Here is a 21,579-nt window from a genome sequence, read left to right as displayed (position 1 = left end):
AGCAGAATACATGCCACAAACAGACACTGAAACAACATGTTTTAATAATCTGTTTGCGATTGTCACAGTGGGACCTGCAGAATATTAAACAGTTTGAAAACTTCATCTTTATTCAGCTGGTTTATTGAGATCATTACATGAACTGGCTCCAATACTGAGGACTATGTACATAAAAATTTGGACTAGATGTGTTCTGAAGCAAGAGGCCAAGCACATTTCCTCTCTTCCATAATGGAATTAGCTAATAGGTTTGAGCTTGGCCAAATTGAAAAAGGAGTGTCTGTATATCGGAAAATCGTGTTCATCTAAAAAACATTCTCCCTTTATTTTTGCAGGGTTTTTCAGTCTGCTGAAGGTGCAGTGGATACACTAGGATGGACACAGAAGAATTCCCTCCCCCACCTCCAGAAGGTAACAAATAATTTTTATTTTGGTGGTAACTTTCCTAGTAACAATGTGGTTATATTTTCAAAAGTATTTTTACCTCCCCAGTGCTCCCTCCCTGCATATCACTCTGAGGCTTGCTCCTGGAGGTATTTAACTATGCCTCCACTGAAACCTGTGTGCCTGCCATCCTCCCTGATTTATTCTTGGAGGTTGCTCACTGGTGTTGTAAGAGGAAGAAACGGGGAGAGGATTGTTCTTTACAGTCCAAATCGTAAAAGAAAAAAAAAAAAAAACAAACAAACAAACAAAAAAAAAAAAAAAAACACATTTTCTAAGGTAGCTTAGGCTGGATCATATCATCACACCTTCACCTTGTTCTTCGTTGGCTATGAGTCCTCCAGCAAGTGCTGCCCTGTAGAGAACAAGCAAGCAAAGATATTTGGGTCAATGTCTGAAATGCCTGGACAGATTTGGAGTCAGAACTGGGAGGATGGAGGGGAGTGAGCTGTTCTCTGGTAGGGCACGTGCTGCTTCCACAGGGCATGCTTAATCAGGACGATGTCTGCTGAGGGCTGTGGACGGAAGATCTTCTGATGCTGCAGTTCTCTAGCCCCATATCTTCAGTTCTGTGCTCAGCCAACACATGTCCCAGTGGGAAGCAGAGGGGAAGTGTGCGTGGCTAAACCTCTCTGTGGTCAGAGCACATGAACTTATGAAATATTATTGTGCATGCAGGGCTGTTTCTGTAAAGTTAGCCCTTGGTGCTACTTGGCTGCTATGTACTGGCAGCCATATGGTTGCTAGGTCAGCCCAGGTTTCAGAGGGCACAGAGGCTGGATTTACAAAACACTGTATCATTGTCTTCTCCGCTTTTGCTTGCTCTAAAAGAATATTGCCTGTAGCTGTTCTTCCCCTTGTTTGATTTCCTGCAAAAACACACCTTTGAATGTCGTTTGGTATTAATATATTTTAAGTCTTGAAAGGATTTGGCTTTTAATAGTTGGGTGCTGGGAGACTTCTTAAGAGAAGTATCATATATGCTTGTCCTCACCTTGCTCTTCCCAAAGCATTAACTTATGGAGACATGGATTATGTAGACCTGTGGCTGAACCCATTGCAGCTGTTCTTATTTTGGTAACGTTGCTAATACAGTTCATATAGATAGTGACTTTCTGTAGTCTTCCCATGAATTTCTGCTCTGTCTGTCATATTGACATTGGACTTGCGTGTTCAGTGAGATGTATATAAATTTATATGGTAGTGTATATTATAAAGTATGTGCTAGCACATGTATATTAATAATACACGTATAGGTCACTTTAAATAAAATGTCCTATAAGCGTATTATTGTTTATTCACAGACTAACTCATACCATAGCTACATAAACCTTTTTCAGTATGAAAGAGGGTTTATCTTGGTTCTGTTCAGTCATAACTCTTTAGGAATTTTGGAATAAACATCCTAGGTCAAAATTGCTTTCCCACTAGCTTGGACGCTGCCACAGGCAGAGGTCTGTTACTAGATACTACCTAGGAAACTGGGAATGTGAGAGAAGCAGAGAATTGTGAAATCAGCTTTTAATGGGTTCGCTTTTTGAACAAAGTTGTTGACAGTTTTATTTACGCTCCAAGATACCACTGAGGTTATTGCTGGCAAAATGCTTTTCCTGTCCTTGTCCTAACCCATTGTGGTCAGGACTCTGATTTTAACTGTTTTGTTTAGTGACAGTTACTGTGAAATTGTCTTTTATCAGATAATCCATCTCCAAAGAAATGTAGTGCTGTGGAGAAGGAGTCATCCGTAAGGAATCAATATTTCCACTTGAGGAGGAGCTGCCATTGTTTGAAGACTTCTAATAATTGTGGCAACAGCCCGAACTTCGTACAGCTTGTCAGTACTTGGGGCACTGACAAAAATTCAGGGCCACATAGTTCAATAGGATTCCAGAATTCAGCTGCAAAGCTCTTCATGCCATATGGAACTATGTATACCATGCTTATTTTCAGACCTGTTTCTCCTTAATATGCTGGCATTAGACTTGTTAACATAAATTGAGATTCTGCTCAAGGTACTATTCTGCCTCATCTTGTGTCAGTGGATTCTTTCCCTGTCATTTGAAAAAGTTTTGTCCAAAGTTATCAGAATTATAATATTTTTTTAACTTTACCAATGCAATTTCTTTTTAAAAGCATATTTATAAAGGGTATCTCAGTGAATGTAAATTTTAATTACACTAAAATACACTTTAATTCACTTCCTAGGTAGTTCTTATTTTGCAGTTGGGTAGCAGGTGGAAATTTTAGGGCCAAGTACAACTGCAAATTCACATACCTGGATTAAAAGACGAAAAGGTATAGAACTGCTTTATAATGGTTGAGGTTTTTTTTCTTGGTGTGCATATACTCTGCCAGACCCATAGGGTCTGTTCAGAGGTGCTCAGCAGAATGTGGGCAGATGGGTGATTATTGTGATTTGCAGTGAGGATGAAGTTCCCATGGTGTGCTGCATCCAGGACCCTCTGCAACATACTACATATCTTTTTAGCTGTTGCATAACTAAAGTCCTGAACTGTGGTGACAATTCAAATAGCAAACTATTTTGTCATAAGTTGAAAGTGATGTGGATTCTTTTCTAACTTATAGTGTATACCCTGTACTATAAATCTCATTTTTGTACTTACCTGATAGGTTTCCTGTGTCTTTGGGCAAGTAACTTCCACAAACTTATTTGTATCAGTCCTTATGTATAAAAAGGGGTAAAATAATGGTAAGCCTTCATCTTTGCAATAGGGATATTGTAAGAATATATGTGAAAGCTATGCAATTAAATTCATATTAAATAACGTCTTCTCTTTAGCAATAATCATCTGAATCTCTACCTTGTTTGAGAAATGTGAGTTCAGGTGCAGTTAAGGTCAGTAATAGGGCAGCTTCTTCCACTTCTTGAAAGGAAAAACCTACATATGATAGGAAAATATGACCACAAAAAAAAGGAATTTAACCTTTATTTATTTCATTTATTATCCTTATGCAACATAGCTGCTTATAGCTGTTTGGACATTCCATTCATGCATGGTTAATTAGGCAATGACAAGTTTGTGCTAGTTAATTCCTTTACCCCAGAGCAAATTCAAGTACTGAAGAACTTCAGTAAAAAAAAATAAAAATTAAAAAAAATAAAAAAAAGTCTTACATGCCTGTATGTTCCTTCCTCCAGAATGTTTTTAAAAAGTAATTCTTCTAGCAGTGATTAAAAACTGCCTGCTATTTTTCTCTGTACATATTCTGAATGAATGTATGTGTTAGTAGCCACAGTGCTGCTGGAGGGGAGTCAATGCAAAGGCTTCCTTGGCTAAGAGAATAACCTGGAAGCTGCTTCAAAATTGGCACTTGAGATGACAGTACTAGCTTGGGTTCACTTCGTCAATGTGTATATGCATAGGAATTTCCCTGGCTATTTTGTGAAATAAAATAGAAATCATTTTCTTCTTTAAAATCTGAACAAAAACAGATTTTATCCTGGCTGTAAGTTACAAGAATGTTTTTAATTGATTGCTGCATTGGTGTGGAGTTAACCAAACCTGTCCCTACAGCAAGGACATGCAAAGTGAAAGCCTTTTTCCTTAAGTGTTTGGGTCTTTATCAGGCCTGTTTTACAAGGGAAGGCATCTCTGTTAGTCCCAGGGGATGGACACCTGAGAAGCTTCTTGCCTAAGGGAAGTGGGGCAGGGTAGGGACTCTGTGTCTGACAGGCTCCTGGTTTTGCACTTCATTCTCTGAATGTGTCCCTTTTTCTCTGTTCCCGTATTCTTCACATTCATGTGACATGGTCTCATGTGATTTCTCTGTGAAAATTATTAGAAACATTGGGTTTACTTCCTGAGTATGCTTGTCAACAATTCATCCCAGTTACCCTAAACTAAGTTGCCTTTTACAACATTTTTAAGACCTATGCTCTGTTCTGTAATTAATTGAGTCTTTCAAGGTAGGTTTATGTGTAGTGAGGAGGCTTGGAGCATGGCTCCATTGTAGTACAGTTCTGGAGTCAGGAGCAGATGGTATGTTTTGCTATGTATTTAGAGGAAATGAAAATTATTTATGTTAAAATGAAATAGTAGAATTTCAGTATTCAATACAAGAACATCATGGGAATGAATTTGTTAGAATCACAGAAATGGTTTGGGTTGGAAGGAACCTTAACGATAACCTAGTTCCAACCCTCCTGCCATGGGCAGGGACACTTCCCACCAGACCAGGTTGCCCAAAGCCCCATCCAGCCTGGCCTTGAGCACCTCCAGGGATGGGGCATCCACAGCTCCTCTGGGCAACCTGTGCCAGTGCCTCACCACCCTCTGAGTAAAGAATTTCTCCTTTATATCTAATCTAAATTTACCATCTTTTAGTTTAAAGCCATTACTCCTTGTCCTATCACAACACCCCCTGACAAAGAGTCCCTCCCCAGCTTTCCTGTAGGCCCCTTTACTGAAAGGCCACTGTAAGGTCTCCTTGGAGTCTTCTCTTCTCCGGGCTGAACAACCCTAACTCCCTCAAACCTGTCTTTGTAAGAGAGGTGCTCCAGCCCTTTGCACATTTTTGTGACCCTTCTCTGGACTTATTCTAATCCATCCATGTCCTTCTTGTGCTGTGGGCCCCAGAGCTGAACGCAGCACTCCAGGTGGGGTCTCATGAGAGCAGAGCAGAGGGGGAGAATCACCTCCCTCACCCTGCTGGCCACACTGCTTTTGATACAACCCAGGATACGGTTGGCTCTCTGGGCAGCAAGCACACATTGCTGGCTCACGGTGAGCTGCTTGTCAACCAACACCCCCAGGTCCCCAGGTCCTTCTCAGGGCTGCTCTCAATCCGTTCTCTGCCCAGCCTATATTTGTGGTTAGGATTGCTTTGGCCCAGGTGCAGGACCTTGCACTTGGCCTTGCTGAAACTCATGAGGTTCAACACCCACTGAGAGGCCCACCTCTCAGGCCTGCCCAGGTCCCTCTGGATGGCATCCCCTCCGTCCAGGGTGTCAACTGCATCGCACAGTTGTTACTGATCTCCTCCTGGACATTGAGCCGTTGACCACCACTCTTTGGGTGTCACCGTCCAGCCAATTCCTCACACACCAAGTGGTCCACCCATCAAATCCATGTCTCTCCAATTTAGAGACAAGGATATCACAGGGGACAGTGTCAGATGTTTTGTACAAGTCCAGGTAGGTAATGCCAGTTGCTTTTCTGCTATCCACCAATGCTACAAACTCAGCGTAGAAGGCCACCAGATTTGTCAGGCAGAACATGGCACTTAGTGAAGTTGTGTTGGCTGTCACCAACCACCTCCTTATTCTCCGTGTGCAAATTTCCATGTGCAAAATTCAACTGTGTAGTTGAATGCCAAACACTCTGTACCTGAGAGACAATTATCCGTCACTCTACTTCATTTGGGAAACACGAGGTGCTGTTAAAGCTGCCGGTGTGTTTTCTCACCTCTTTTACTGACTTGCACCGCTGTCTCCAATGCTTTGAGTAAAGCCAGGTGAGAAATTTTGTTCTGTTCTGCCGAAGATTGTGGATTTAAATGTGCTTCAGTGGGTTGAAACAGAGACATTTCCATGTGTTTTTTAAGCTGAAAAAAAATAAATATATGTTTTCACAACCGGTGTCTAGGAGATTTTATACAACTTTATATGTAAATGATCGGCTCTCTAGGGCTGCAAGTGGGATATTTCTTTATTCCCATTACGGCAAGATATAAAGCGAGGAGGCCAAGGGCTTAAATCTGGATATCCTGTATGTGACCAAGTGCTGTGATTGTGTCTTCCTGCTTTTTTTTTTTGTTTGTTTGTTTTCCTGTCAGTGCTGGAACAGTAAAGTAGTCGTCATTCCTCTGTCCCTGACAAGGAAGTCTGCCTTGAATCTCAGTGCGCTCTCCAGTAAGACAAAAGTAGGAATAACTGTACTTTCATGAAAGGTCCCATTGAGGTGACTGCATATTCCAAGAAAAAAAATAATCAGAAGAACCCTTGGTTAGGGATTAAGGAGCAGCTGAGTAGTTGCAATGTTGTACTGAAGAGATAACTGTATTTCTCTGCTAGGGGAACTTTTTATTCCATGAAATATGTATTTATGTATTTATATAAAAATAATTTAGATGATTCAGTTAACTTTTGTCCTGTTTAGTGAAGGATCTCATAGTTTATTTAGGTTTTAGCTGTTGTAACAAGCTGATTTTGTGACTGACACAGAAATCAGAGGCAGTTAAACAGGGGCTTTTGTCAAGAAAATCACTTGTCTATTTTACGGTTTAGTTTATGGAAGCAAAGAACAGTGGGGAAAATGTGCTTGTGTTTCAGGCTAAAGTAGGACAAAAAGATGTTACTTAGCATGATTGGGGGATTGAAATAAGAACATTGTTTAAATTAAACTGCAGCTATAAAGGGAGTTGGTCTTAGGCTAAATGGCATTGTTTGTTAGATATCTATTTTCAGCATGCAGACAGTTACAAATGATGGTAAAGGGGGAGCCAAGATTTCAGGAGAATGAGAACAGAATATGAATTGTAGTTATGAATGGTCCCTTGTTTCTGAAGCCAGCAATAGCTTGCTGGTGTCTGACATCCCATTTGTAATAGAACAATTTATTTGTTTCTAAAGATCACGTTGCTCTCAGTAAATAAAGGAAAATGCACTGGTTAAGGTAAGGATCAATTATTTCGTGTGACAATTAAGACAAGTTGTGTAACAAAGAGTAACAAGAATATTTCCATTGCAGAAATGCAGTTACAGTGTCACACGTCCCTCCTAATCATGTGTTTTTCTTCAAGCCAAACATATTTGAGAGTTGGGGAAAAAATGAAGAGAAATAGATTAATTAAACTTATTACTGTTTTTATTATCTACAAAGAAAACAAAATTTAAGATTTAATTATATTTTCTTTTCTTAGAAGTAATGCTGTAATTTTTTTTTGTTGGATGTTTATAATTTGTTAGATGAAATGTGATTCACTGTCATGGAACTGAGAGGTTAACTTTATCATTTTGATCATATTTAATGCTTTATTTCTGAATAATAACTTTTAGGGTGTATTTTTTTTCTTATTCATTCAGCTGCTTTGTAATATGACTTCACATCTGGATTTAACTTGCTCAGCTATGTGTAGGGAGAAGGTCCAGATATACTGATTGAAAAGGACAGTTGATGAAGAGATAAGGGGATTCTAGGGATGCCAACACAACAATTTTTTTATTTTTTTTTTCTGGGGTAATTAATATTCTTTCTGAAGAAAGAATATGAAGATGAAGAAGCAAACTTTAAAGGAATTAGGGGTATCTTGCAAGGAATATTTATGGAAGCTAAGTTCCAAAATTTTAATTTCCAACAATGAGCCAGCACACAAATAAAGTTATGAATATTTTTTTTTCTTCTTTGCCTCTTTTTGCCTTTTTGGGATTTGTATCCAGTGCTAACTGGCCAGGATAAATTGCTGCCAAATAACTGAGGGATTTTTGTTTGGCTTGGTTTAGTTCCATGTCACAGATCCCAGTAAATACTCACTAACCATGCCTTAGACTGCTGCAATGACTCCAACTGTAGAGTTTACGTAGAGAGATTAGTTTTTTTTATACATTGTTAGAATTCTTTTATCTTGTGTATGAGAGCCAGCAAAAACTTGTTTGCATTATGATATGTTAGATAGAGTGTCTGAATTATTGAATGAAACATTTATTAGGTGCTGCTTGCTTTCTCTGCAGAGAGGAACTGAAGCTACGCCTAGAAAATGCACTTCATGAATATTTTGGGGAAAAAGCCCTACAACCCTCCGTATAGTTTCTCCTTTCTCACTGAAGGAAATGAGACCTTGTCATGGTTTTGTGAAATCCAGAAGATGATTTAGGCAGTTAAAGAAGGGTCTTTGTAGGAATACATCCTGTTGTTAAACAGTCCGTTGTTGCTCAGTAACTGATTAGGTGAAAGCATGAAAGTTCCTGAAAAATCTTCTTAAGCTCGCACAGGTTTTGCCAGGAACTGAAAGAAGGATCTTTGCGTTGCTGGGCCATGGAGATGCACATGCTGAGAAGTGGCTTTCACTGAGTGTGTGTGGCTGTTGCAGGGGGAGACAAAGGGAAATCCAGATGCTGACACTTGAAGTTGTCCCGGGAGTGGTGAATTGGTTCAGTGAAAGTGTCCAGGGGGTCTTTGTGGTCTCTGGTATTGCAGAGTACAGTGGAAGTAAAATTAACATTGGCTGTGAGTGCTCTTGCATATCTGATTATCTGTTTCAGTGACCCTCTCATGTTTGCATATGAGGAATGTTTGCCAGCTGAGTGCTTAAGATGACTCCTCATGTTGGAAGGAATCCCTTTGTGATTTCCCAAGTGGACTGGCTACAGCAATGAAGCACGAGGTTTGGTTATGTCAGCTGTCTATGGCCGGTTCTGGAGCCAATGCAGAGCTTTCTTTCCCTTCCATAGCTGATGAAATGAGGTGATGAGAAGGACTCTGATGCCAGTGGAGTGTAAGATCCCAGGGAAACACCACCATTGCCCAGCTCAAGCCTATATATATACTGAGGTGATGGAGTTTCTGGTGAAAGCTTTGTTAAAAGGATATTGTGAAACAGAATTTTGGAGAGCTTGGTTAGTGAATCTGGATGGTAAGAATTGCTGTTTTTTCATGAGTTTGCTTGAAGTCCACAGATGTACTTTGAATTACAGCAGAACCTTCGTATGTTAGGACAAAGAAGAGCTCCAAAGACACAGTGAAACAATACTTGGTGGGAATGCTATAAAACTCGAGCTTGGCAGGCTGTAGCAATCACCCATGCCCACCTCAGTGAGCTGTGGTAGCCAGGATTTGTGAGCAGCTGGACTCCTGCTGACTGTGCCTAGGGGAGTTCCCCCACTGAGCCTGTAAACCAAAGCCAGAGATCAGATGATTCATACCCGTGGTAGCCTGAAATAAAGTTTGAAATCAGGCAGGCAATACTGTTGATCCTTATTGTTAATGTAACAAGGTGGAAAAGAGCTTAAAAACAGGGGATTGAAACCCTGCATTAATGTTAACTACTTCTTCCCCATTAGTTTCTGGGATAATGAATTTATCATACTTCAGTGTGTGTATTAAAGTTCGTTTACATGTCAGTTTATCTTTTAGTGCTCTGTAGTCTGAGGAAAGAAAGAACAACAGAAATTAGGTGAGAAGCCAGCTAAAACCCAACATATTTCCAGTGCTTTTCCTAAGTTTACAACACAAAACCATTCTGTACTAGCATATACATTTTTCTGTAGTACCAGATGATAGTCTCTGTTAAAAGATGCGTCTCTAAAGTCTTTCCTTGTTTAGAGTAAATTGAGAAGATAAAGGTTGCCTGCACTGCTTTGAGAGCAGTGTTAGGTAGAATTATCTTTGGGGAAAAGTAACCTATTGCAGTGTGTCCAAAAAGACAAATCAATCTCCAAAGCAGCAGGCAGCTTCTGGACCTCACCTCGGCCATTACCACTGAAGGAAGGAGGCTAAGCGTGTGAACACTTCCAAGGAAGGTCAAGGTTTTTAGGTGTTAAAAGCTCTGCTTTTGGGAGTGGCTGCAAATGTTTCCGTTTTGACATTGCTGGATAAATGGTTGTTGAGCCCTGGCCTAATGATCCAGAGTACAGATTTCCTTTTGCCTACATCACGTGAAGGCATGGTGCTGACAGAGTAGGAGAAAGAAATGTAATCCAAAGTTGAAGGCAAACCCCTTGCTACTTCATATCCAAAATGTGTCAGGCTGATGGACGGATGTTGCTAAACACAGTCCAAGACCTAAAGTACTTCGGCTTTTGCTTTGTGTGGGTTCTAGCTCTTTTTTGTATGATATACAGTTTATGTACCTGAACTGTGTGTTTTCTTTCTGTGGAAGTAGGATCTCTCATGGTCTGCTTTTGACCCCTAGAATAAGTGACACTTCCTGCCTTGCGGGACTCCCAAGTCATTTCAGTTCAAACTATTATCAGATGATGCAGCAGCTTCTGACTGCTAATTAGAATTAAACAGGCTGTAGTAGAGAAAGGCATATTCCTTAAACAATTAAACAAGAACTGCTTCAGTTTAAAAACAATCATTTGGAAAACTATATATAATAGATGAAAAAGTAGAGAAGTAAAGGACAAGCCAGATTGTGCTTTCTTGTGGAGATATTATTAAAAAAATGGTAATTTTCCCACAAATATATCAACTGTGTGGTCAAAAAGTTTTCCTAGAAAATCCTCATTTGTCTTTCTTTCTTCACATGACGCTTGCATCCTGTGGTTAGCCAACATGCTCCTTCTCTCCTCTTCCAGAGCTGGATGCTTCATTTTTCCCAGTGACTTGTCCTTCTGCTGTTTGATTTCCATTTTATGAACGCTCACTGTTTTTTTCCATGTACGGGCTGTGCTTTTGGCAGCATGTTGCAGGGCGAGTTCAGCAATTCCTATAAACGACAGCGTTGGCTGTGCTCAGCTACACGTATCACTAGCAACAGCCATGTCATGCTGTATGTGTAGTTTCTCTGTTTTGATGTCTCTTCCTCGTGTTAGATGAGGTGGCATTTACATGGATTCAGTCCAGTGACCACAGCAGTGTGATGTGGTGGAACCCCTTCAGTACCAATGGAAAGTCAATAGCCTTTAATACTGATGTGACAGGGATCTATCATGCATTCATGCAGATTTCAAAATAATATCCATCCATACTGTCCTAGCAGCCTCTCATTTTAAAGACTTGCCTCTCTGTACATCAGTGACGTTTCTTGGTGAAATATTAATGGCAGAACCTACACATACACTTCTGAGGTGGAAAAGATGGTTTCTTCCAGGGACCAGCATTTGGCCTCTGGTAGTGGCACTCAATACCAGTGATCGTCAGTGTGCAGAGTATGAAGGCAGTTAAACAGCCACGAAATGCTGGTTTCATGTAGCAGCCTTTGTAAATCACAGCACTGTAGGGGTTGGAAGGGACCTCCAGAGATCATCGGGTCCAACTGCCCTGCCAAAGCAGATTCCCTAGAGCAGGTTGCCCAGGTAGGCATCCAGACGGGCCTTGAATATCTCCAGAGAAAGGGACTCCACAACCTCCCTGGGCAGCCTGTCCCAGTGATCCGTCACCCTCACCATGGAGAAGTTCTTTCTCATATTGGTGCAGAACTTCCTGTGCTCCATTTTGTGGCCATTGCCCCTTGTCCTGTCAAAACATAAGTATAGCCAGCGTTGAAGTGCATCCTGTGGAGTCAGGGAGAACAGGTCTGTTCATGTTGCTGCTGGTACTCTCTGGGCAGCCTAGTTCATACCTAAGGTTTTTGTTTTAACCTCTTTGGTTTTTGCAACTCTTAATTTTTAGCTAACTTCAAGCTTAATTTTTAGCATTGTGAGCCATCTGTGTAAATCTTTCCGAATATCTGCTGCTGTTGGTAGCAGCCTCTTTCTTAAGCTTGAACAGGCAGATTCATCGTTCTTCTGACTTGAGGTTGAAGTTTGCTTTTTATCCAGAAGAGTAGTTTCTGTTGAACATTCTTGACAATGTAATTAGTATGTAATTTGTATGTTTATGAAATACTGAAGAGAGGTTTTTACTTATTTCTTTGTTGTTTATTTGAAGGGAGAGCCTGTTAATTTGTGTGGTTTTGCTTTTGTTTCCACCACTGGAAACGCTCCTTGTTCTGAATATGTGCTGTTTGTTTTGTTTTGTTTTGTTTTTCGTGACTGTTTCCCGTAGAGACCTTTAATGCTCACGTTGTGGTCATGCTTTGGATGTGTGTGAGCTTTGAGTAATTAGCAACGCTTTTATGCCACGGGGACCTGGGTTTCCTGTAACACCAGCTTAGCCCAACTGCATGTGAGTGGGGAATGAAAGCCTCTGGCTCCCATCTGCTTTCCAGGGAAGTAAACTGAGTTCACGTGTTTTTGGGTTTTGGGTTAGACTTTTTTTCTCCTTTCCAGCAAAGGAGACGCTTTCCACCTGTGTGACTGTACAAGGAGCTGATTTGTGGGTATTAGTGGTGTGCTGGAAAAGCGTAAGAAGCACAGCTGAGGCACCTGTTTGTGGAGGGCCTTTCTCCTCAACTGCCATCATGTCTGACCCCATGCCGTGGCATGGAGGGTGCTCAGCTGTCGTGATGACATCTTGTTGTGGTGACACATCGTGGTGGCATCTTGGCAGGAACCAGGACAGGCCTCAGGGCTCCTCCTGCCAGCGCTGTGGAGGAGATAGGGCCCGGAGGCTACACACAGGGAGAGGAGGAGGCCATGCACCGCCGTCCTTTCCACAGGTGTAGGACTGAGGGAGAGCATCTGAGTTTGCTGAGTCCTGGCGTGATGAGGTAGCTCCTGGATGTTTGTTCCTGGATGTTTGTGTCTTGTTGAAGATGTCTTGAGCAAAAATGCTCCATTACAGTATCTCTGCAGCCTGGCTTCATCCTTTAAAGCCGTGCTCAGCAGTTGGAGGTCACTGAGCAGTGTGGAGGTTGGTGCTCGAGAACATTCTGGAAAAAGAGTTGCAGATATGCACACCCAGAAGGGCATACTTATGGAAATGGTCAGTTAGTGGCCTTGAAGTGCCAGTAAATGGTGGTTCCTGAAAGCCAGCTGTCCTCTTCTGCCCTTTGGTTCGTTTAAGTACTGATGCAGTACCTCAGAGGCTGCCATTGCTTCTGCTTGCTCTTAGCACAGCATGCTCCAGGGGATCTTGAATGGGCATTAGAAATTCCAAGCATGAAAGTTACTTGAATAATTTAAAAAGTTGTGCTTTTTTATTTTTTCATTGTGGAAACAGTTTATAATGGCTTGACTGCCTATTATTTTTAAAGGAGCTGTTGCAGTGGTGTCTCCTGTATGAGTCCTTGTTTCTTCTGCTGGTGCCAGACCTCCTTAACCACAGAAGTGCTGTCTCCCTCTCACCCAGAACTCCAGCCTCACCAGTCACCTTACTTGTCCCCATCCTTCCCTATCCAGCTATTTAGCAAGGCACATGTGAGCCAGCTGGCTTTCTTCTTCACCTTTCTCCCTGCATAGGTGCTCGGGGACGAAAGCAGGAGAGAGGCACTCAGGCCAAGTACCACAGCGAAAGAATGTTCAAGTGCAGTTCTCTCTCCTGGTACTGAAGAAGTCCCTGTCTCAAGTGGGAGATGTGAGCAGCTAGAAAATATTTTGTTGCTTTCTAGCTGTAGTAATGCAATCTAATCAGCACTGAAAAGCTGTGAGGATTAATCGAGTGGTGACCGAATCTTTTAACAGCCTTTTAAAAGTTTCAGCTGAATATGAATCAACGGCAGTTTTTCAAAGGTTTGCAAGTTGGCCAAATTGGAAAATTTTTGCAGTAGCAATTAAGCTTCTTCCTTGTAATTCCTATCATTTCTCAGGACAGACAAGTATCAAGTGTCTGTTACAAAATTTCACCTGAAATATAAACTGAACAGCTCTAGCGCCCATTCATTTTGGAGTGTGGTCAGCATGATGTATCGGGGCCCAAATTGTTAGTTTTACAAAAGTAATAATAATTTTAAAAACAGTTATTTACTGTTATGATACTCTAAAAAGAAACAGAGCTCACAGCTCTACCTTTGTTAAGGAGAGATTATATTCATAATTATGTGCATTTTTTCTCTTTCTACAGCTGTAATAGTAGTTCTGTCTTGAGGCTGGCTTTGAAAGAGACAGAAAAATAAGTATCTACTTTCATCTATTCCTGCTTATATACTTAGCCACATGGGAAGTGGGTATTCCAGAAACATTACAGTTTCTGGAATTGTTTTCAGGTTGGGGGAGAGTAATTCTTTTTCCTTCTGGAGTCAGGATTTTTATCCTGGAATCAAGATTTTTTTAATATATATTCCAGTAGAAAGTTACATTTTGAGGCTTTCCTTTATTTTCATGAAGATATTTTTACTTCTATTTATTTCAGTTACTTTAATGAAGAGCACTTTCCTGGTTAGAATACAGCAGAGCACTAAAATCCGGACAGTTCCATTCCTTGTTTCTGTGTGGTGTCTGGTATACTTACATAAGGAACTGGGCAGACTCTAACTACCGAGAAATAAGGGTTTGAAATAGCAAACATATCTTTCACTTTAAAAGAGAGCTGAGGAGAACATCTCTGGAATGCATCAAGGTTAAATAATAAATACTTGAATTGTTATCCCTGGCTGTTTGCTTTAATTTGTAAGCTTTGCTTTTACATTTTGTAATATCTAAATGTATTTAAGCTAGTAAATGATTTTAGTGAAAACTTTTTCCTATTTCAGGATACTCAAGAATTTGTAGCAAGTTACAGTATTCATGGAGTTCAGTTTGAAGGAAGACGGCAGGTCTGTGTTGTCCTAAACATCTAGTGACAATCCAAATTACATGAGTGGAAAAGAGAAATGTTTTCAGATTGCACATCAGAATAAGAACAAGCAGCTCCTTCCAGTTTGCTTTAGTTTCAACTGCATTAATATTTTTTCACTAAATGATATTTTCCATCTGAAACAATGTCTACTTCTTTTGGTCAGTGTAGTTGATGATAAATATTTCAGTCACTTTTATCATATCCTTAAGAAAAAAAAAAAAAAAAAAGAGAATTTGGCATTCAGTGAATATATGACAGAGATCACAGACATTCCAGAGGCAAAATTGAGGAGGAGAAAAAAAAGTGCATTGGAAGAAAACTGCTTGCTAAAGGGAAAAAGGGAAAGGATTTTTCCCTTCTGGCAGCATGGATATCTACTATGTCCTGCAGTCTTTGGGCCATTCTTTGTTGTGGAGTTTTTCAAATATAGTAGATGCATTTTCTCTTTTCGTTCCATAGTTCTTTGCTAACCTTTATTTAAAAACAAAACAAAAAAACTACAGCAGATTGCAATGACTACGCTCCTGATTATGTAGAAGCCTTCTTTCAGTCTGCAAAGGCACTGTTAAAACCTTAAAACAGGCATGTTCAAATGCAAGTATTTTTGATGGTGGTGTGTCTTCTTATGTCCACGGCTTCCAGGGTTATTGTCACAGTGTCCCAGACTGCTGAATTGTTCCTGCTTAGGGTTCTGATCATTTCTTCATTTATCTTTGTTTTCTGTGAAAAAAACTCAACTGACTTCTTTAGGATCATCTCTGATTTATGTGATTGCAAGGAAAGTCAGTTTTACTTTTTTTTCACTTTCTCCTTTGTTTGCACTGTATTCAAAGTGTGTTTGCTTCACACACATTCAAAGGGTAAGTGCTGATCTATTTTGTTTTAATTATGTATTATCTCTAAAAGAAAATTATTAGTGAAGCTTCACTAGCCTCATCTCAGCTTTAAAATTAATGCCACTCTATTTATCTAACTATTTATCTGTGCTATTAAACTATAAATAGTTTAAGGAAAATGAATGGGAAAGCAGATGGTGCCAAGAATGTTTCACAATTGGTAGAACAAAATAAAGTTGTTTAAATTTGCTTATGCCCCAGCAGGTCTCTGTAAACATAGCCTAAGTTAGCTTGTTTTTGAAGTCAGCTTAAGAAAAAGTAATTTCCCTGAATAACATACCACAGAAAAGTCATAAATTCATGTGCTGTGCTAACGATTATGAGAGTATTTATTCCTTCTTTTAATTCAAAATTCACATTTTCACATTTAACCCTGAAGGAAATTTTTGTATTTCAGATTTCTTTTCCCATGTTTGAAAACTCCAAATATAGATTTAAAGGAAGAGAAGTAATTCCCCACAGAATGGTATTGGCATAGGATGAAGAGGTTTAATCAATTATTGTATTCTCATTGCTCTGGCTGGCACTTGGAAAGTTAAGAATGTGAGTAGTAGTGAAAAGGCAAATTGGATTTTTAGTAACCAATTTAATTATTCAAAGCAATTTCAGGCAGACTCTATAATGCCAAATGAATATTACTTAGGCCAAAAAATAATGAATTTTAAAGTGATGTTAAAAAGTTGTCATCTTTGGACACCACTTATCACTTTCCCCTCCCACCACGTATTTTTCTGCAGTCACAATTGCCTGGAAATCCACTTTCTGCTTTACACCTAAAGGATTGGAGGAACTGTAACTGTCTTCACGGGCATTACATTTTGCAAGATACATGGTGGTTTTTTTTGGTAGTCAGATTCAGGTCAAGCTTAACTATGTTTTGTGTCTTCCTAATTTGCCGTAGAACTTTCCAAGAGCAAAAATGTGTTTTCTTGTTAGTGCTGTTTTGATGTAACACAAAAAAAAAAATGTAGAAACAGTACATATTTTCTAAACTGTAGTTACTCATAATGTCTTTTTTGTATAACAGTCTCTATCTGCAGCGCTGAGAAGTTCTTCACATGAAGCAAATGGAAATCACCCCCACCCTCTGTTTATTTTTGTTATTAAAATAAATTGTTTCCATAAAATTAGAAGTTCAAAGGAGAATGCTTTTGCATATGAAACTGGCAGGATCACTAAATTCAAAGAATTAATTTAACCTGCAGGATTAAACAAAAGTGGGAGCGATGCAAAGCCAAAATACAGTTTTGAAACTATTTGGTGGGAGGTTATTTGTCTCCAGTAGCCCATCACTAAAGGATGTATGATCTGGGAAAGAACTCTACTTCTTTCTTTATGTCTTTTTTTTTTCATCCTAACCCACCACTGATTCAGTTTAGGGGCTCTTTCCATCCAGTAGTGCCCAATTACAGAGTTCTGCATCTTGTTTATTTCCAATGCAAAGTAAATGGAAACACAACAGGGCAGCATTAGCAAACATGACAGGAAAAAAAAAAAAAAGATCAGGTAGTACCTTTCAATTTATTTGTTTGTAATCTAAGTTGAGAAACTCAACTCTCTGTTAGGTTTTCTGCCCTCAGTCATAACGTGTGAGTTGGTTGGGTTGTTGGGGGGAGATGGAGAGGAAAATTGAAGGGAAATTGTGTCTCAGCCGACCAGGGTTTGCTCCTGGCTCCTGAGTCATTCCTTTTGCTTTTAGTGTCTCAAATTACCTTTTTTTGCCAGTGGCAGTTTTTGTCCGTCTCTGATAAATGACACTGTGCTGGATTCAGGTGCCTGGGGAATTGCATCAATGTGAAAGTGCTGGAGCAGAGAATAACCAGGCATATGATACCTAAGCTACCTAAGATACCTAAGAAAAAAAAAATGGATCCAGAAGCTCTGTAACTAGCAGCCACAAAACTTCGCGTTGCTTCCTAGATGTTTGCCTGCGTGGTGTGAATATTTCGTAAATTAAATGTATGGATTCTAGAGCTGACCTCTGGTGAGCAGGTGGGCTCACTGCTCTTACTTCAGCCCTGCTCAAGCAACACCTAAGTTTGGAGTGTGGCCTAACCCTATAGAAGTGAGCAGAGCAAGTTTAACCCCTTCTGGTTATCTCATCTTCCTTCTCCCGCTACACAAAATGCAGAAGAGCTTTTTTATGTGTTGGTAGGGTTTGCTGCTGATGCTCACTTGTATAGAACAGCCAGAGGAGTAGCCCGTGCACACACTTTAAGTTGTGATACTCTGGCTGTTACTGACTTCTGACTGACATCTTCTCACTTGTCTACCTAGTCTGGATGACTAACCACTATTTCATGCACTGGTAATCCCAAAAAACACTCTACTTGGAAAACAAAAACCTGTGAAGTACTAAATTTGAACTATAGAGAGAAACTGAAAGCTTTAAAAAATGAACAAAAACCTACCGACAATAATAAAACCCCTCTTTTCTTTTTTTCCCCCTTCCTGGCGAGCAGCAAGGAGTACAGAGGCAGTTCAGGTGGATGCTGAATCAGGAAGAATTATGGGGTTTTCTTGAGTCGTTTGGAAGAGCTCAGTAGCATTTTTTCGTCTTTCAGAAAAAAAAGTATTGCTAATGGACAAAAGCAAGTATGAAAAGCCTCAATCCAAAGGCATTCTGACAAAAGGGTTTTAAAAAGCATCAAAATTAAACTGAACGTCCTGCTGCCTCAGCCACAGACCGTGACCGTAAATGCAGGGAACCCCCTTTTTTGTTCCTTAATATTTTTGCAATTAGTTCGCTTTCTCTCCTACAGATAGACTGCGTGAAAGATCTTGTTATTTGAGGCTGCGATAAAATATGCTGGCTCAGCCTGCCCGAAGAAACAGAAGCCTTGGCAAGAATGCTGATTACCATGACAATCCAAGCAGTCCTGCATGGCAGAACAGCTGATAAGCGTCCAGATTCAGGAGATCCAGCCGTCCTTGCGTGACTTTGTTTTTAATATCGTGTTACCTGCAGGAGGGGGAAAAACCCTATGAACCTCAGTAATATGTTTATAAAATATTTGTGTATTGACATTATTAAAATATATTTTTGTCCTATAATTATGTGTTTTTATTACATTTTAATGCGTTGTTGAACTCCTGCATAAGAATGGCGTTGGGGAGGAGCTTGGGAGGTTGGTTGGGCTGAAGAATTTCCACAGATGTTTCTGCAAGGAGAAGTCTGATAACAAATTTTCCTTGCAGATGGTAGCAGAGCAGCTGTGGCAGGTCTAGGGAAGGAGGGGTGAAGCCCTTTTGTAGAAACAGAAGGGTCTGAGGGGTTTGGGCTTCCCTCCTTGCAGCTGCAGTGGCCCCCTATGCTCTGCAGAGCATCTCCAGCAGCAGCTTTGGATCCTGCACTCAGGTTTCATGCGATGCAAATACGTGGTAAAAACAGCAGTAAATAATGCAGTGAGAGGTTTTAAATCCTCAGGGGTTCTTCATGCTCATGTGGATAAGAACAACAGCACCAAGGGAAACTGCTCAGCTCTTCTTCCTGCTCCCCACCCCTGCATGGGGTAGCAGGGGTGTGCTGCAGGGTGCTCATAGGTAAAGACAAAAAAATAGCCCACATGCTTCAGGTCCCAGCCACGCTGGGATGTAATTTGTTTAAGCCATTAGCTTTTCACAGCTAAAAACCCCCATACCAAAATACACCTCGATGACTGAAGTGTGTGGTAATGGGGTTACCACAGATTTAAACCAATGACATCACGTAACACACCGTCTCAGATTGGGGTAGGGAAAACAATCTGCTGCTCTTTAATGTGCATGAAGAAAGTTACGGTCGCTGTCATTTTGATTCTGTTAAGAAAGAAAGGGCATAGAAAATTGGAATTAGAAAGGGAGAGTGATTTGATATAGAAGAGTCCCTATCCAGCTACATTAATTCATGAACTTTTCTTGTTTAAAGAATCAGCTGCTTTAATGTTTTTATAAATCTTGTCTGCTTTTGCCATAATGAACTAGGACAAAAAGGTATCTGTATTACCAGTTTCTCTCGCTTTCTAGGTAATTTAGTTATATTAAAGGGTTTGTTGTAAATTGCCAGAGGGTATCAACATGTTGAGAAAGTTCCAGTGACCTAACATTTTTGGGCGTCATTTTATGGGCTTCATTCATAACATAGAGCACCTGCCTAATGTCTGACATCATTACTGAGAGCAAAAAAAACAAAGCTTGTCTTTCTGCATAGTTCTAGAGCAAGAGCCTAAAGCCACGGGTACGAATGATGATGAAGAGGACGAGGGAGAGCAGTTTGACTTTGACAGTGGAGATGAGATACCAGAAGCAGACAGACAAGCCCTTGTGCCACCTCCTCCTGATCCTGGAAGTAACACAGAGCACCAAGAGGCTAATGGCACCGGTAAGTCACCGCGACGGGCTCTGCATCTCTAGGCTAAGTAAAGAGGCAAGATTGATGATGGAATAAAAATACTTGCAAAAAAGAGAGATCTATGGAATAGCTGTGCAAATGTTTTGATTATTTGTGCTAGCTGTACTCGTGGTAGATTTGACAAGGCAAGTGATGATCACACACAATTCCTCTGAGGTTTCCCATCCATGTTCAGTGTAAAACAACGTACTTGTCTCAGTCATAATGCCATGCTCCAGGAAACCTTCTATGCCCTTGGACCTGTAATAGCAAGAAGATGGCTCAAGATAGTCTGCCTTCACAGCTAAGCTTGATGGTTGCTGATCGTATGACGTGCATAAAAAAAAAAAGTCAGAATGTAAGAATCTTGTTCATAACAGGGGTCTTATTTTATTAGACATTAAAATATTTTTTACAGCACTTGCAGATGTTCCCAGTGCTGAGGTATGCTCTGGAAATCGCTCTATTCTGTTCAAATTGACAACAGCTGATTTGGTTGACTTTGATCCAGTTTCCTTTTGTAAACAGTCATTGTGCTCATGGCAATGAGAGATAAATAACTCGTCAGGTGACTGAGCAGATTGACAACCTGGAACTTAAAACATGACTTTTCTCTGAAAAATTCTTGTTTGCTCATCCTGTTGTGAAGACGTGCTTACAGCTTGAAAGCTTCTGATCACTTGGGATCCAATTCTGTAGCTTGCTTCAGAGTAGCCTTTGGTTGCGCTGTGCCCCAGCTTGTCTCTAGAGATACCGAGGAGTTTGTGTATCAGAAAATAGTTTATTTTCAAGGAGGAAAACTTCAAAAGTTATTTTCTTTCCCCTGTTCTTATCAGAGCATTTTCAGGACAGCTCTCTGAGGAGCATCCCTCCAGTGAGCTTTTTCTTTGCTCATGGCTATTGCTAAAATGTTTCTTGTATTTGTGTATATAAGACACAAATATCTCTAAAATATGACTTGCAACATGAGGGCTTAAGACAGTTTTCAGCTGTGTGCTTATGGCAAGCAAGAGTGGACCCTAGCCACTGGTCAGAAATCTTATCCTGTATTTAGGATCAAATTATTGTTTTTCTGTAAGGCATTCTTGTAACCCAGTTGTTTTGCTGCTGTAGAGCATTACTGTGTGGGATGCTCTACATCAGCAAAACTTACAACTGTAAGCAGATTGTATAGTGGGGGTCATATAAATGTTTAGGATATTTGCAAAGAACAATATGAACATAGCACCTTGAAAAGGTATAAAAAATAAAACCTTTATTTTTTTTTAACTAAAGGTGCTGATACCTTAGAAAGAAATGGGGAGATGCGAGCATCAGAACCTGCTGCAGAAGGCATTCCAACAAAAGTAAATCCCTACTCAGTCATAAATATTTCCCCAATGCAAGAAAAGGATCCATCCTCCTCCCCAGAACCAAGTCCTCAAGAAGAACCTCCAAGTCCGAACGTGTCTGGTGGCTATTCTGTCCCCGTGCCCTGTGGCTATGCTGTGCCATCCAATTTACCTTTGATACTGCCAGCATACTCCAGCCCTGTTATAATACGCAGTGTTTCTGTAGATGAAGAAGGTACTGTATTTACACAGCTTATTTT

At 40.3% G+C, this 21,579-nt stretch overlaps 1 protein-coding gene across 1 annotated transcript in view; it reads left to right on the top strand.

The window, feature by feature from the left end:
• ARHGEF10 (Rho guanine nucleotide exchange factor 10) overlaps positions 1-21,579 on the top strand; it is a gene marked incomplete at its 3' end in the record, with an annotated part of 115,553 nt that overhangs the window by 10,799 nt on the left and 83,175 nt on the right. The window contains exons 2-4 of the mRNA XM_084285218.1: positions 336-411; positions 19,809-19,979; positions 21,264-21,554. Coding sequence (XP_084141344.1) covers positions 375-411; positions 19,809-19,979; positions 21,264-21,554 — 499 coding nt within the window. The 5' untranslated portion in view covers positions 336-374. The remainder of the gene's footprint in view (positions 1-335; positions 412-19,808; positions 19,980-21,263; positions 21,555-21,579) is intronic.

The sequence above is a fragment of the Netta rufina genome (assembly GCF_964035555.1).
Source record: "Netta rufina genome assembly, chromosome: 3".
NCBI classification, from domain to species: domain Eukaryota; kingdom Metazoa; phylum Chordata; class Aves; order Anseriformes; family Anatidae; genus Netta; species Netta rufina.
This window is presented reverse-complemented; position numbering and strand designations above follow the sequence as displayed.